At 37.6% G+C, this 14,879-nt stretch overlaps 1 protein-coding gene across 3 annotated transcripts in view; it reads right to left on the bottom strand.

Moving 5' to 3' along the window:
* The window catches only part of CAPN3 (calpain 3), a 79,542-nt gene that overhangs the window by 31,443 nt on the left and 33,220 nt on the right, over positions 1 to 14,879 (bottom strand). For all 3 annotated transcript variants that reach the window (XM_077127573.1, XM_077127574.1, XM_077127576.1), the window contains exon 2: positions 501 to 570. In XM_077127573.1, coding sequence (XP_076983688.1) covers positions 501 to 570 — 70 coding nt within the window. The remainder of the gene's footprint in view (positions 1 to 500; positions 571 to 14,879) is intronic.

Below are 14,879 nucleotides of genomic sequence, written 5' to 3'. Positions count from 1 at the left end.
CATCCGCCTGGCAAATGCCACCTTTGTTTAAAGACTTCCATAATGTGGGGCTATTCTGGGCCAATTTAATCAAGAGTTTGAGTTACAGATGCTCTTTCCAGTAATGCTGTGTGTGTGCGTGTGTGTGTGTGTGTGTGTGATACCCAAGGTACGCACAGAGCTGCCTTCTAAGGAGGAAGGGTACAGTAAAGCAGAGAAATTTTGTTTTGCTGCGTGGGGAGTAAAATCGTCCTCAAGACTGTAGAGAAGAGGCTTTAGATTGAAGCCTACTTCCTCTGTCACAAGGCAGGGTACTTACGAGAAATGCGGAAGCAACAGAAATTAAATGAAGCAATCACTAACACATAGATAAATGAGCATGAAGTAACTGATATGAAAATCTCCTTCTGAAGCTAAAAAAGCAAAAACAGATGTTGTCCTTTTACTTCCTATAAAGGGCACACACCTTTTAACTATCCTTTAATCATCTGGCTGGATATGACCCCAGGGGACCGTCCTACCTAGATCTCCTTGGCAGATGTCAGTTCTGTTGGCTCCACCAATGATAAATCGGGGATTCTCGCAAATTTCCTGTAAAGCAAAAAGGACATGAATAGGTAATAATGGCAGTAGCTACTATTTATTGAGTTTCATTGTGTAGTACCACACCATGTCTCAGGAGCTATACACACACCACTAATAAAGCCTCCTTATTTTTCAGATGAGGAAACAGAAGCTCAGAAAGGTTAAGTTAGGTGCCCAAGGGCACACAGGTAGGAACTGGTGGAAGCCAGAAGCATGTCTCCATTCACACTGTTCCCCACTGCTCCCCCCACTATCACTCTTCTGAGTAAGGTACAGCTTAAGAATGAGGGCTGTATTGTGCCTGTCACAAAACAGCAACAGAAAGCATGGCTCTTGTGTTTTGTTTTGTTTTTTTTGCCAAGAGAGGAGGTACAGGGGGAAATAAGGACCTATCTCCCCAAAGATTTGGAAACATACATATTTAGAGTCAGCATATGTTCTAGGGTCCACAGGATTTGAGAGTTGGAGAGAACAGAGAACAAACAGAGGCATCCTTGTCGGTTGGGGAGGGCATTTCTTTATTTGAGTCAACCAAATACAGCACCCGCAGCAGCAGTTTTCAAGTCTAGGTACTGGGGAGTATACGCAGCTTCAAAGAGGCCGACAGAGCAGCCCTGGTTTGCCCAACGGAGGGTACTCTGATTTCTGTTTGGATGTGTCTTATGATTTGTTACGTTTTTAAAATTTTTTAATTAAAAAGTAATGACAGATTCTATGGTTTAAAAAAATGTATTGCTGAAAAATATATATAACATAGAATTTGCCATTTTATTCATTCAGTGACATTAATTACATTCACAATGTTGTGCAGCCATCTATTTCCAAAACTTTTTCATCACCCCAAACAGAAATTCTGTACCCGATGGAAAAATAATTTCCCATTCCTCCCTCCTCCCAGCCTCTGGTAACCTCTAATCTGCTTTCTGTCTCTATGAATTTGCCTATTCTAGATTTTCATGTACTGTTAAGTGGAATTATACAGTATTTGTCCTTTGGTGTCTGACTTATTTGGCTTATAATGATTTCAAGGTTCATCTGTTTGTCAGAACTTCATTCTTTTTTGTAGTTTGGCTTTAACACATTCTTCAGAGCTTCAAGAAGCCTTCTATTCCTGTGACACAGCTCTCTCTCTTCTTCCCTTATTCATAGAACCCCCAATAAACCCAAGTGAGCTGAAGCTTCCAACACTTAAGGGTCTCTCCTGCTAGATGGACCACAGCGCATTCCTCTATGCCATCCTGTCTTCTGCACCATCCATCCATCCATCCATCCATCCATCCATCCATCCATCCATCCATCCATCTCTAGCTGCTGCTCTTGTTTCTATGTACTTAGGGATGTGCAATAAGTATTTATTGAATGAATTCATTGACTTGTTAGGGAAAATGTATATCTTTCCCACCTGTGAGGAAAAGCCATTTTGAAAACTTGAAAAAATATGATTGCTCAGGTTTCCCATACTGTATGATTCCGTTTATATAAACAATTAAAGAAAATCAAAAGTACAATGTTTAGAGGTATATCATTAGGTGATAAAACTGTAAAGAAATGCAGACAGCTATCACTATATCATTCATAATGTTCTCCTTAAATTATTTAAAAAATTTATAAACTTCATTAAGAGGTTGAAATTGCTAGGTCAGAAGATAAGTTTTTTTGTTTTGCGTTGTTTCTAAGAATTTTGATTCATTTAGCTAAATTATCCTCCAGAGAGTGTGTACCAATTCACACTGCCACCATCTGGAAATTGAGTGTCTGTTTCCATCTCATCCTCATAAATAGCATCAGAATTAAAGTTTTAAAAATCTTTGCAAATTTAATAAAGAAGAAATGATAATCACTGTTGTTTTAGGTTTAGCCATTTATAAATCGTCTCTTTATGTCTTTGTCCATTTTACTATTTAGGTGTTAGCATTTTCCCTGTAAATTCAACTTTTAGTAGTATTACTTTTTGTGTTTTAAAAAAATCTTAAGAATTTTTTCTTTGTCTTTAAATTTTAATTCAAATTCTTAATGCAATGGAATGATAAGCCAAAAATAATTTTTAAAAAGATTGCCTATATGATGAGGGAGGGGATAAGGTGGAATATAAGTGGGTGTAAAATTTCTGTTTAAAGCATTTTTAAAATTAATGTCATAACTTTTATTTTTATTTTTTATTTTTTTATTTTTTTCACATGCGCAGACACTGGGAAATGAACCCGGGTCTCCAGCATGGCAGGCGCGAACTGTGCCACTGAGCCCCCTTGCCTGCCCTCAAACATTTTTAAGTAGTTTTGACCTAGGAACCATGTAAAGTTTCACATAATGAAAAGCCAAACTAAATAATAAAGAATTTTAAAAAATCAATCTATAAAAATTAAAAATAAACTGAAGCAAGAAACTTAACTGCTTATCAAGTAGGTGGCATAGCTACACACATAAAAGGAATTAACTTAAATGACTTATAATATTTTCGCTGATTATTCCTGTTGGGATATATCCTAAATACAAAAACCAAAATCATGAAGAAATGTGAACCATAAGAATCATGAGGAATATTGTTATTATTTCAAAATTTTTGCATTTATACTACAAGGTAAAGCAAATAAGGACATGTTAATATTTAATTAACATTAATATTTAATTATATAGTCAGTAATAAGGAACCAAAAGCTTTTGTGTAAAACAAAATGTATAAAATTATAAGATCAAATAAGTTCAAGTAACAACCCTGGAAACTTAAAGTTGGATTGGATATATAACTTGAGATTTATTTTTGTCTTCCTAAAAAAGTACATATTTCCTATCTATATGTACTAAAAAAGTACTAGAAGCAATAACAACATAGAGGTAAAGAGAATATCAACATCCAGGTTAATGTGATGCTGTGATATATCCCAGAGTAACTTGACAGGGAATGAAAAAGTATTTGCAAAGTCCCCTTGGAGGACTGGGGAGAAAGGATGAAATTTCTCCCTTCCCCATCTGGGGAATTCCTGATATTCTTGCAAGCAGTGGGCACAATCAGTTCAGTAAGCTGAGCCCTCGATCCTGGGGCTCGCCCCTATGAAACCTATTCCATCAAATGAGAAGCTAAGTTTACTTATAATTATGCCTGAGTCACCCCCAGAGAACCTCTTTTGTTGCTTAGAAGTAGCTTCTCTCTCTAAACCAACTATCATTTCCCACTAAAATAAACCATGGCATTAAAAAATATATATTTTTATGAGAAATCTTCATACATGTACAGTCCATACATGGTATACGATCAAATGGCTCACAATATCACCACATAGTTGTGTATTCATAACCACGATCATTTTTAGAACATTAGCATCACTTCAGAAAAATAAATAAAAAGAAAAAAAAAAAACACGTACATCCCATACCCCTTATCCCTCCCTGTTATTGACCACTAGTATTTCAATCTACCCAATTTTTTTTTACCCTTTATCCCCCCTATTATTTATTTATTTATTTATTTATCCTTATTTTTTGTACTTATCTGTCCATATCCTGGATAAAAGGAGCACCAGACACAAGGTTTTCACAATCACACAGTAGTATTGTAAAAGCTGTATAATTATACAATCGTCTTCAAGAATCATGGCTACTGGAACACAGTTCAGCAGTTTCAGGTACTTCCCTTCAGCCTCTCCAATACACCATAAACTAAAAAGGGGTGTCTATATAATGCATAAGAATAACTCCAGCATAACCAACCTCTCGATTCTATTTGAAACCTCTCAGTCACTTAAACTTTATTTTGTTTAATTTCCTTCTTCCCCTTTTTGGTCAAAAAGGCTTTCGCAATTCCATGATGCCAGGTCCTGGTTTATCCCAGGAGCCCTGCTGCACGTTGCCAGGGAGATTTACACCCCTGGGAGTCAAGTTCCACATAGGGGGGAGGGCAGTGGGTTCACCTGCAGAGTTGGTTTAGAGACAGAAGCTACTTCTAAGCAACAAAAGAGGTTCTCTGGGGGTGACTCAGGCATAATTATAAGTAAACTTAGCTTCTCATTTGATGGAATAGGTTCCATAGGGGCGAGCCCTAGGATCGAGGGCTCAGTTTATTGAACCGATTGTGCCCACTGCTTGCAAGAATATCAGGAATTCCCCAGATGGGGAAGGGAGAAATTTCGTCCTTTCTCCCCAGTCCTCCAAGGGGACTTTGCAAATATTTTTCATTCTCTGTCAAGTTACTCTGGGATATATCACAACATCACATTAACCTGTACAAACCAACAAGATCTCATGCTCTATTCAAGATTCCATGTAATTATGGTATTCAAATAAACTCATCATACAAGTTAAATTAGATAATGCCCTACCCAAAATTATTAATTTTGCACCAAATTAATATGCCTTCCTTGGTCTCACACAGAAGTTGAAGTTTTAAAATATAGACCATCTCATCCTGTATACCCTGTATTCTGATTTACCCTAGTCCTGTACAAATCAGCTTCATTCATGTCTCTAGTTGGAGTGTGATCACTTTTTCAACTTTTTAAACAGTTGCTGTATGGAGTAATGCGACTTTCATAGCTTCAGTGCTCTAACTTAGAGTCTCAGGTGTTACAGACAAACCCGAAGTTTCAGGGAATGACCAGATTATACTCCAATAGCTCAGTATCTCAGAATTTAGAAATAACAGTTACAACTCCTGAATATATGAAACCGCTGTAAGAGCTTACAATCTAGGACCCTTTACAATAGATCCCAACTTGATAACCAATGCCCTTGACTTTTATTCTCCGTGTTTGTACATTATAGTTGGTCCATATGAGTGAGGCATGATAATATTTGTCTTTTTGTTTCTGCCATTTCATTCAACATACAGTCATTAAGGTTCCTTCACCTAGTTGCATGCTTCATATCTACATTCCTTCTGTTCAGTAGTCCATTGTATGTAAACACCACAGTTCACCCTTCCATTCCTCAGTCATATACCCTTAGGCCACCTCCATCCTTTGCGAATCATGAACACTGCCACCATAAACACCAGTGTGCAAACATCCATTCGGATCCCCACTCTCAGTTCCAACAGGTATAAACCTAGCAATGGGATTGCAGGATCCTACGGTAGCCCCACCCCTTGCCTCCTGAGGAACCACCATGCTACCCTCTGGAGGGGCTGCTCCTCTCATTTCCTTACCAACAGTGAATAGGTACATCTCTTTCTCCACATTTTCTCTAGCACATGTTTCTCTCTGTTCATTTTAAAACAGTTTTATTCACAAACCATACAATCCAACCCAAGTAAATAGCCATGCCTTCACCACCATAATCTATACGAAAATATTTCCTTCTCCTTCACAAAGAATCCATAGTCCTGCCCTGTACTCCTCACTTGTTGACATTTAGTTTTGGCATGATGCCTTTGTTACATTCAGTGGAAGCATATTACAATGTTACTGTAGATTATAGATCCTAGCTTTCACTGATTGTATTTTTTCCTGTATACCATCCCATTTTCAGCTCCTTGCAAGGTTGAAATTCATTTGTTCTCCCTCATGCAAAAATGTTTTTATGTGTGTACATTTAATCACCATCACTGTCCATTGTAAGCATTTCTAAATTATACCATCTCCATATTTATCCTTTATCTTTCCTTCTGGTTTCATACATGCCCCCAGCCCTTCTCCCTCTATCATACTCACATTCAGCTTCATTCAGTGTATTTACATTATTGTGCTACCATCAGATAGTATTGTCCTATCCATTTCTGAATTTTTACAATCAGTCTTGTTGCACAATTTGTATTCCTTCAGTACCAAATGCCCAGTCTCTACCCTATTTCTATGTCCTGATAGCCTGTGTTCTGAACTTTAACTCTCAAAGTTTACTCAATAATGTTAGTTCATATTAGTGAGACCATACAGTATTTTGTCCTTCTGTTTCCAGCTAATTTTACTCAGCATAATGTCCTCAAGGTTAATCCACATTGTTACAAGCTTGGTGACTTTATTTTGTCTTACAGCTGCTTAATATTCCATTGGATGTATATACCACAGCTTATTTAGCCACTCGTCCATTGATGGACATTTGGGCTATTTACATCTCTTTGACAATTGTAAATAATTCTGCAATAAACATCAGTGTGCAAATATGCATTTGTGTCCTGGCCTTCAGTTCCTCTGAATATATACCTAGTAATTGGAATGCTGGATCATATGGCAATTCTATACTTAACTTCCTGAAGAACCACCAAACTACCTTCCACAGCGGTTGTACCATTTTACATTCCCACCAACAGTAGATGAGTGTGTCTTTTTCTCCGCATCCTTTCCAGCACTTGCTGTTTTCTGTTTTTTTTTTTTTAATACAATAGCCATTCTAGTGGGTATCAGATGATATCTCATTGTGGTTTTGATTTGCATTTCCCTAATAGCCAGTGAAGTTGCCTTTTAACCACTGTATTTCCTCTTCTGAAAAGTGTTTGTTCATATCCTTTTGGCTCTTTTTAATTGGGCTGTTTGTCTTTTTGTTGCTGAGTTGAAGAATCTTTTATATATTCTGGATACTAAACCCTTATCCGATATGTGGTTTCCAAATATTGTCTCCCATTTTATAGGCTGTCTTTTTACCTTCCTGACAAAGTTCTTTGATGAACAAAAGTGTTTAATTTTGAGGAGATCCCATTTATCTATTTCTTTCTTCGTTGCTCATGTTTTGTATGCAAGGTTTAGGAAACCACCTCCTAGTACAAGATTTACAAGATATTTCCTACATTGTCTTCTAACAGTTTTAAGGCCTTAACTCTAATGGTTAGGTGTTTGATTCATTTGTATAGGATGTGAGATATGGATCCTCTTTCATTCTTTTGCATGTGGATATCCAGTTCAAACCAGAGCTCATTGATAGCATGGACAGTTCAAGGTGTGAGAATAGAAATAAACAAATGAGCCTGGAAAATTTTCTGTCAGAAATAAGGGAAACCACCAAATTATCCTGGGATATATTAAAACCACCCTGTGGTGGTTTGAAGCTGTCTGTATGTACCCCAGAAAACATGTTCTTTACTTTAATCCATTCCTGTGGGTGTGGACCCATTGTAAGTCGGACATTTTGATGAAGCTTCCTCAGTTAGGTGTTATCCACATCGGTCAGAATGGCCTTAATCCTGTTACTGGATCTTTTAAAATTGGAGCGAATTCAGATGTAAAAGAGAAAGCCGCAGGAATAAGAAGCTGAAACAGGACCCAGAAGAGAAGAAAGAGAAGAAAAAGACCAGGAGATGCCACCATATTCTCTCCCATGTGACAGAGGAACCAAGGATCATCATCAGTCAGCCTTAGAATGCCAAGTCTTTTCGGAGAAAGCATTGCATGGATGATACCTTGATTTGGACATTTTCCCAGCCTCAAAACTGTGAGCAAACAAATTCTCATTTTTTAAGCCATACCACATCATGGGATTTACTTGTCCAGTCTAGGAAAATAAAACAGACACCAACACCAAATTGAGGAGTCTTTCCACTGGTCAAGAATGGTACAATATCAGCATAAGGAGTAATATTTTTTTAAGTAAGAGAGTAACATTTTTATAGATAATGAAAGCTTTTCATAAAGACATACCAACAAGGCAGATCAAAACTTTAACCAATTATTTCAAAATTAACTAAACAAAAATTAAGAAAATGTTGTGGTAGTTAGATTCAGGTGTCAACTTGGCCAGGTGAAGGTGCCTAATTCTATTGCTATGGACATGAGCCAATGGCATGTGAACCTCATCTGTTGTTGATTACATCTGCAGTTGGCTAGGAGGCGTGCCTGCTGCAATGAACAATGTTTGATTTAATTGGCTGGTGCTTAAATGAGAGAGCTCAATGTAGCACAGTCCAAGCAACACCGCATACCTCATCTCAGCACTTACAGCTCAGCCCAGGCCTTTGGAGATGCAGAAAAGAATCACCCTGGGGAAAGTTGTTTGAACCCAGAGGCCTGGAAAGAAGGCCAGCAGAAATCACCCTGTGCCTTCCTGTGTAAGAAAGAACCTCAGCTGAAAGTTAGCTGCCTTACCTCTGAAGAACTATACATTTTTAACTAAATAAATCCCCTTTTATTAAAAGCCAATCCATCTCTGGTGTGTTGCATTCTGACAGCTAGCAAACTAGAACAACTGGTATGTCATGAAAAATAAAAATTAGAAAAACAAAGAAATGAGGTGATAGAACTGAAGATGAAAAATTCATTTCAGAAATGAAAAATAAACAAGGGACACAAGAGCAAATGAACACAATAATTCCTGATGAGAAATAGGATGTTTTTAATATAGCAAAATTATGAAAACAAAAAGAAATGACAGAGAAGTAGGATTGAAGAGAAAGTGACAACAGTGAAGATGGATGCAACATGTAGATAAAGATACACCATAGAGAAGAAAAACAAAGAAAGGGAACACAAAAAATATTTTCTGAAATAAATGAACATATCTGATGCAACATATTAAAAGAATAAATTGAACACTTGAGAATATCAACCCAGAATGACCAACACAGAGATATAGAAAATTACTAACTTCAAAGAAATATAAAACAGATTCCTTGGGCGTTAGGGAAAAAAAGCAAGTGCCTTATAAGGAGAAAGTAAGATATCATCAGACTTTTCAGCCACAATGTTTTATTCCAGAAGAAACTGGCATTGTGTATTTAAGATATTCAAGGAAAGAAAATGTGAACCAAGGACCATATACAGCATAAATGTCTTTAAAGTATAAAGGGTGCAGATAAGCTATTTTCATAATATAAGAATTCATGGAATATTGGTTCCATGAGCTCTTCTGAGAAATCTATTAGAGAAAGAGCTTCAGACAACTAGAATGATTAGAGGGACATCAGCATAAGCACTGGTAGCAGTAAAATTTGTAGTAGTACAAGTTCTACTTTTAGCAGTAAAATTATATGATGGTTAAAGGGAGAATGGATAATATGTAATGACTATAAGTTCAGACAACAGACAACTATTTAAAACTATTTTAAATGATAGGAGAATTGAGAGAGCATATGTTAAAATTTTTTAACTGTTTTCAGGATTTTTTTGGTAGTGATATTGCTAATATTATTATTCTGAGCCTATTGTGTACGATTTATTCAAGTGAATAATTATGGATGTTTTAATTCGGTTATCTGTGCTCTTGAGAACCAGGATTCTTGGTGTGGAAGAAAGAAGACAGAAATGTAGTACAGAAGAGTTTACTCAAATATCCTATAGTCCAGAATTTGAACTGGATTGGAAAGGTCAGTATAAATTAGAGATGTTTTATCATTTCCCAGCTCTTTCTACTGAAAAGGCTGAGAAACAATACAACTCTTAGCGCAGGTTGTGCCGATTCCCACTTGAGAAACCAGGGCTTCCCGGAACGATGACCGATTCCAGGTCCAGACAGGAAGTGAACAAAATGACCCGGAAGATCTCGTCATACCAGAGAGAAAGGAGGTTCTCATCTGCTAACGGGGTCCTGGGAAAAGGAACAAGATTCAAGAGGCTGACTGTGGGACAATTTGAGCTTCAAGAATGATAAAAATTAAACGTGTTTATATCTGCATATGTATAATGATATTTTAAAGTAATAATTGGTTACCTTCAAAGGACGTTAAGGAATTAATTAATTATCTTGAAAACTTATAAAAGGAAAGAGTCAAGTATTCATCTGGCCTTCCTTTCTGTTCAACAGCAGCTAATTCAGTAAAAACTTATCTATGCTTTTAGATAAGTACAATACATCTAGAGATTTACATACACTACCAGTTGACTGTTTTTACTGAATTATAATAATAATAAATCATAATAAATAAAAATAAAAATAAATTTTACTGAATAATAATTAAAAATCTATATAATAATAAATAATAATATATAAACAATAAATAATACTATATATAAATAATAATACATAATAAAATAAATTTTACTGAATAATAATAAAAAATCTATTATTATTAATAGATAACATTTATTGAAAGCTTACTTTGTACCCGGCACTATGCTAGCTGATTTTCATATATTATTTCATTTAATATTTACAACAATCCAATGAGGTAATTACAGGCATTATCATTATCCCCATTTTATGTTTAAGAAAACTGAGGCTCAGAGAGACTATCAGCTAGTAGGATAGGATTCTAACTATAAAGTCTGAGCACACAACCACTGCAGTACAGTACATTGTCTCTATTATAACACAGAAATAATAAATAATGAATTAACAATTATTGTTTCAAAGATAATGGAAATCAGACTAAGAATGTAAAACACTCATTATTCCAAGTAAGACTCTTTGCTCTTAAAAAAAACGCCAATTAAGGTATAGTGTACATGTGCTGTTATTACTTCTCTGATGCTTTGCCTCAACAGTATCTTACTTCCCCAGGATACATTTCCTGCATATCTGATCCCCTGGGATTGCATCTCAATTTTCGATTAGAGACCTTGGCAGGGAGATGGGAAGAGTAGTCCATGTAAAATGTATCCAAAGCATTCTTCATAACAAAGGCCTATTTTATAGGGGAAAGGACTTTATAAGAGTCTTATCCAAGTTAGATGAATGGCATTGTTCCAACCTCAGCTCCCTCTAGCCTTCCAGTCTCACTTAAAGAGGGAAAAAGCTATATGAATTGTGACATGTGTGTGAAGGGCATTTAGCCCACAGACACAGGCCCACTAAAGAAGATTTACCATTAGATCATGGAACTCCCTCCTCACACATTATAAGCACAGTCACAAGGCTCCAGTATAAAAGCTGTGTATTACAACTTAAAGACCTGCAAGATGCAAATACTGACGAGGAGTGCTTAGGGAAGCCCAAAGTTGAAAGGGGAGACAGATATAGAGGAATTTGAAGACTGTGGCACCTACAGTGACTACAAACATTAAACACAGCACAACTCCTAGACAGAGTAGCATAAACCTTTATGCTAAAGCTCTGTTTACCTCAATTTCTATTAAAATTTGGCTTTCAAAAAACAAAATTATAAAGCATGCCAAAAGGCAAGAAAAAACAGTCTGAAAAGACAAAGCAAGCATCATAACTAAACACAAATGACACAGATATTGGAATTATCAGACAGGGAATTTAAAATCACTATGATTAATATGTTAAAGACTCTAATGGGGAAAGTAGATAACATGCAAGAGTAGATGGGTAATGAAAGCAGAGAGAAACTTTAAAAAAGAATCGAAATGCTAGAAATAAAAAACAGTTGACAGAAATGAAAGATGTCTTGATAGGCTTATCATTAGACTGGATGTGGCTGAGAAAAGAATCAGTGACCTTGAAGATGAGATAATAGAAACTTCCCAAACTGAAATACGAAGAAAAAAATAATGAAAAAAACACAACAGATCATCCAAGAACTGTGGGATAATTTTAAAATATGCAACATATGCATAATTGGAATACAAGAAGGAGAAGAAAGAAAGGAACAGAAGAAACATTTGAAGTAATAGTGACTGACAATTTCCAAAATTAATATATGAAAGTCAATTGCTTTCCTATTCACAATGAGCAACTGGATTTGAAATTTTAAAAATCCATTTACAAGACTAAAGAATGAAGTACTTAGGCACAAACCAGTATAAATTAATATTTAGCTTAGTATAGACACATATGATTTTATATACTTATAGATATGTGTATGTATATGAGTGAGAACACTAACTGAAGCAATGACACCCCAGTAGCCATGAGCACACCCAGCACCCAGATCCTGGTTTTTAATACTATTCCCCAGTAAGAGGAACCAGGGTTCCTTGGAGAAATGACTGACTCTAGGATTAGGGCAGTAAATATACAAAATGAGCCTGGAGCATTTTGTAGTGCCAGAAAGTAAGAAAGTTTTCAAAGAAAAGAAAAATAACTCACAATGATAGGGGTATGTCAAATGGACACAGGAGACAACTGGTGGAAAAAGCTCCAAAACTGGAACAATTTGAGCGACAAAATAAATGAAGTAGTATTGGATTATAACCCAAAATATAAAATAAATATCCATGAGTCCATATTGATATAAATAAATTGAATCAATCAATAAATAAATGGAGGAGAATAGACAAATCTATGCAGAATAATTCCAAATAACTTATATAGAAACTCTGCCCTTGGAGAAGTGGAGCATAGCTCCCCACTCCTTAAGTGTGGGACTTATGTTTAGGGACCTGCTTCCAAAGAGCATTGTACCAAAAGGGGGAAAATTAACTTCATAGTAGAGAACCTAATGAGCACTACGTCAGTCAGGTAACTAGGGTCAACATCAACAATGTTGATAGCCTGTACTTTTGATCAGTATTCTGTCAATATTGGTTAATTAATAGTAACACATGTACCACACTAACAAAGCTGCTACTAATTGGGGAAATTGGGTGCTGCATATACGGAAACTCTCTGTACTATTTTCACAATTTTTCTATAACTGTTCTAAAATTAAAAGTTTATTTAAAAAGTAGATAAAAATCATTGAAGTATTTTTTCAGGTACTCAAATGGATCAACTTTTGGACCTGCTGTGTTGCCCAAACCCCGCCTTGGAGACCACTGGTTTAGGATGATCTTTGCCTGCTCTAAACACAGTGAAACTTCATGTAGGAAGAAGGGCTGCATCATACAGAGGTCCCGAAGCATTCTGACTAGGTTGGTACAAATGAGGCCCTCAGTTGCCCCATGATGCAGTCTTGGGCAAACTGCCTCATCCTGTCAGGAGTCTGGCTGGTGATCATGGACCTTTGTGTTTAAGTGGCACTGACACTGCATTAATGAGGCAACTTTAGGTGACATGGTAAAAAAGGAAAAACTCCAGCCTCCCCCAGCCTCCCATTACTTTACTGTTCACCATCTTCAATGCAACTGTCCCAGAAACTGTGAGCCTTAGAATTCTTAACCGCTTTACTCTCCCATCCCCAAAATGCCAGTTCTAAAGAAGAGACTCAACATTCAATTATACCTCATTGTGATTTTAAGTCATTGTATTAGCTCTTTTTAAAATACGTATATATATTTACAATTTCACGAATCTATAAAGCATTATAATAATCTCTAGTTCAGGAATAGCAAACAACATCTCCAGTTTCAGGAGCCTGTGGGAAGGTATTTGGGGAGTACATGGGCAAGCAGAGCCTTGGTAAATCACTGGCTCAGTGAGGAAATCCATAGCCTTATACTCTAGACCACTCGACTTCCTCTTCCCTCGGGACTGTCTCCTGAACCCCAGGCCCTCCCATCCCTACCTTTGGCCTTTTCCACGTGATGACCTTCATCTTGGTTTTCTGGCTCAGCTCATGGGGGCCCAGGGCCTGACCACCTGCTGGAAACATTCGGTCTTCAAAGAGACGCTTCTGCGCCAGGCACTGTTGTTTGAGAACCATAAAATCCTGTCCCTCAAACTTGAGGGGCCTTGTGACGGTGCCCTCTCCATTTCTCCTGTCCCTCTCTCGGATCACACGGTCGCAGAAGAATCCCGGTGGCAGGTAGGGCATAGTATCGCTCAGGGAGTAGAGCTGGTCCTTCAATGTGGCCTTTCACCCACTACGCCCTCCATCCAGCCTCATCCTCCTGTGAATGGACCTGAGCCTAAATAGCTCCTCCACCCTCAGCAGCATGATGCAAATGAGCACAGCCCAGAGAAAGGCCGAGGTCAGAGTCAGCAGCTTTGGCTGGAGGCCCCTGTGCCCACAGTCTAGGGGCAACACCATGCAAGTGGGAGAGAGAGTCAGGGAGCCGGGAGAGGGAGCCAGGGACTGGCCCAGGACAGACCATAATGGCCTGTAGTCTTTTAGGGCACCTCCATCAGCCTTGCTGGGATTCTTTCTTTAAAAAGAGAAAGTATAATTTCAGAGAGGCTTACCCTGCCTCAGCAAAAGTCATTCATGCTTTTGACACCAGTGGTCAATGGGATACAGCATGGGTCCTTCTGAACATGCTGTATACACTAATCCTGTACAGCCTGCTAAATGCATAGGAGGAATCTGCTGCACGCCATTGTCTGTGGGTAATGAAGCCTTCATCGTCTGATGTTCCTGCCCCCTAAAGCCGTTGACTGGCCATCTAAGTACTCTTTAATCTGTGGGAGAGATCTAGAGGGTACATAACTCGACCTCGTCCAAGTTAGAGTGGGCCCCAATGATACTAAACAGACATCTATTGTTGCAAATTCAGGTCCTTTGAGACAGATAACATGGTAACTGGAGAAGGAGGGGAATGTGCATCGGAATTATGTTAACAAGAAACCTCAGCTCTTTCAAAGGTTCCCTGTACTTAGATGGGCAACTCTAATGTGAGAGCAGGGGTCAGATAACGGTGGAAGCACAGGTCTAGAAGCCTGCCCACCAGGAGGATGTCCAG

The sequence above is a fragment of the Tamandua tetradactyla genome, chromosome 14 (genome assembly GCF_023851605.1).
Source record: "Tamandua tetradactyla isolate mTamTet1 chromosome 14, mTamTet1.pri, whole genome shotgun sequence".
NCBI lineage: Eukaryota > Metazoa > Chordata > Mammalia > Pilosa > Myrmecophagidae > Tamandua > Tamandua tetradactyla.
The sequence above is the reverse complement of the archived record's forward strand: the minus strand, read 5'-3'. Positions and strand labels throughout refer to the sequence as shown.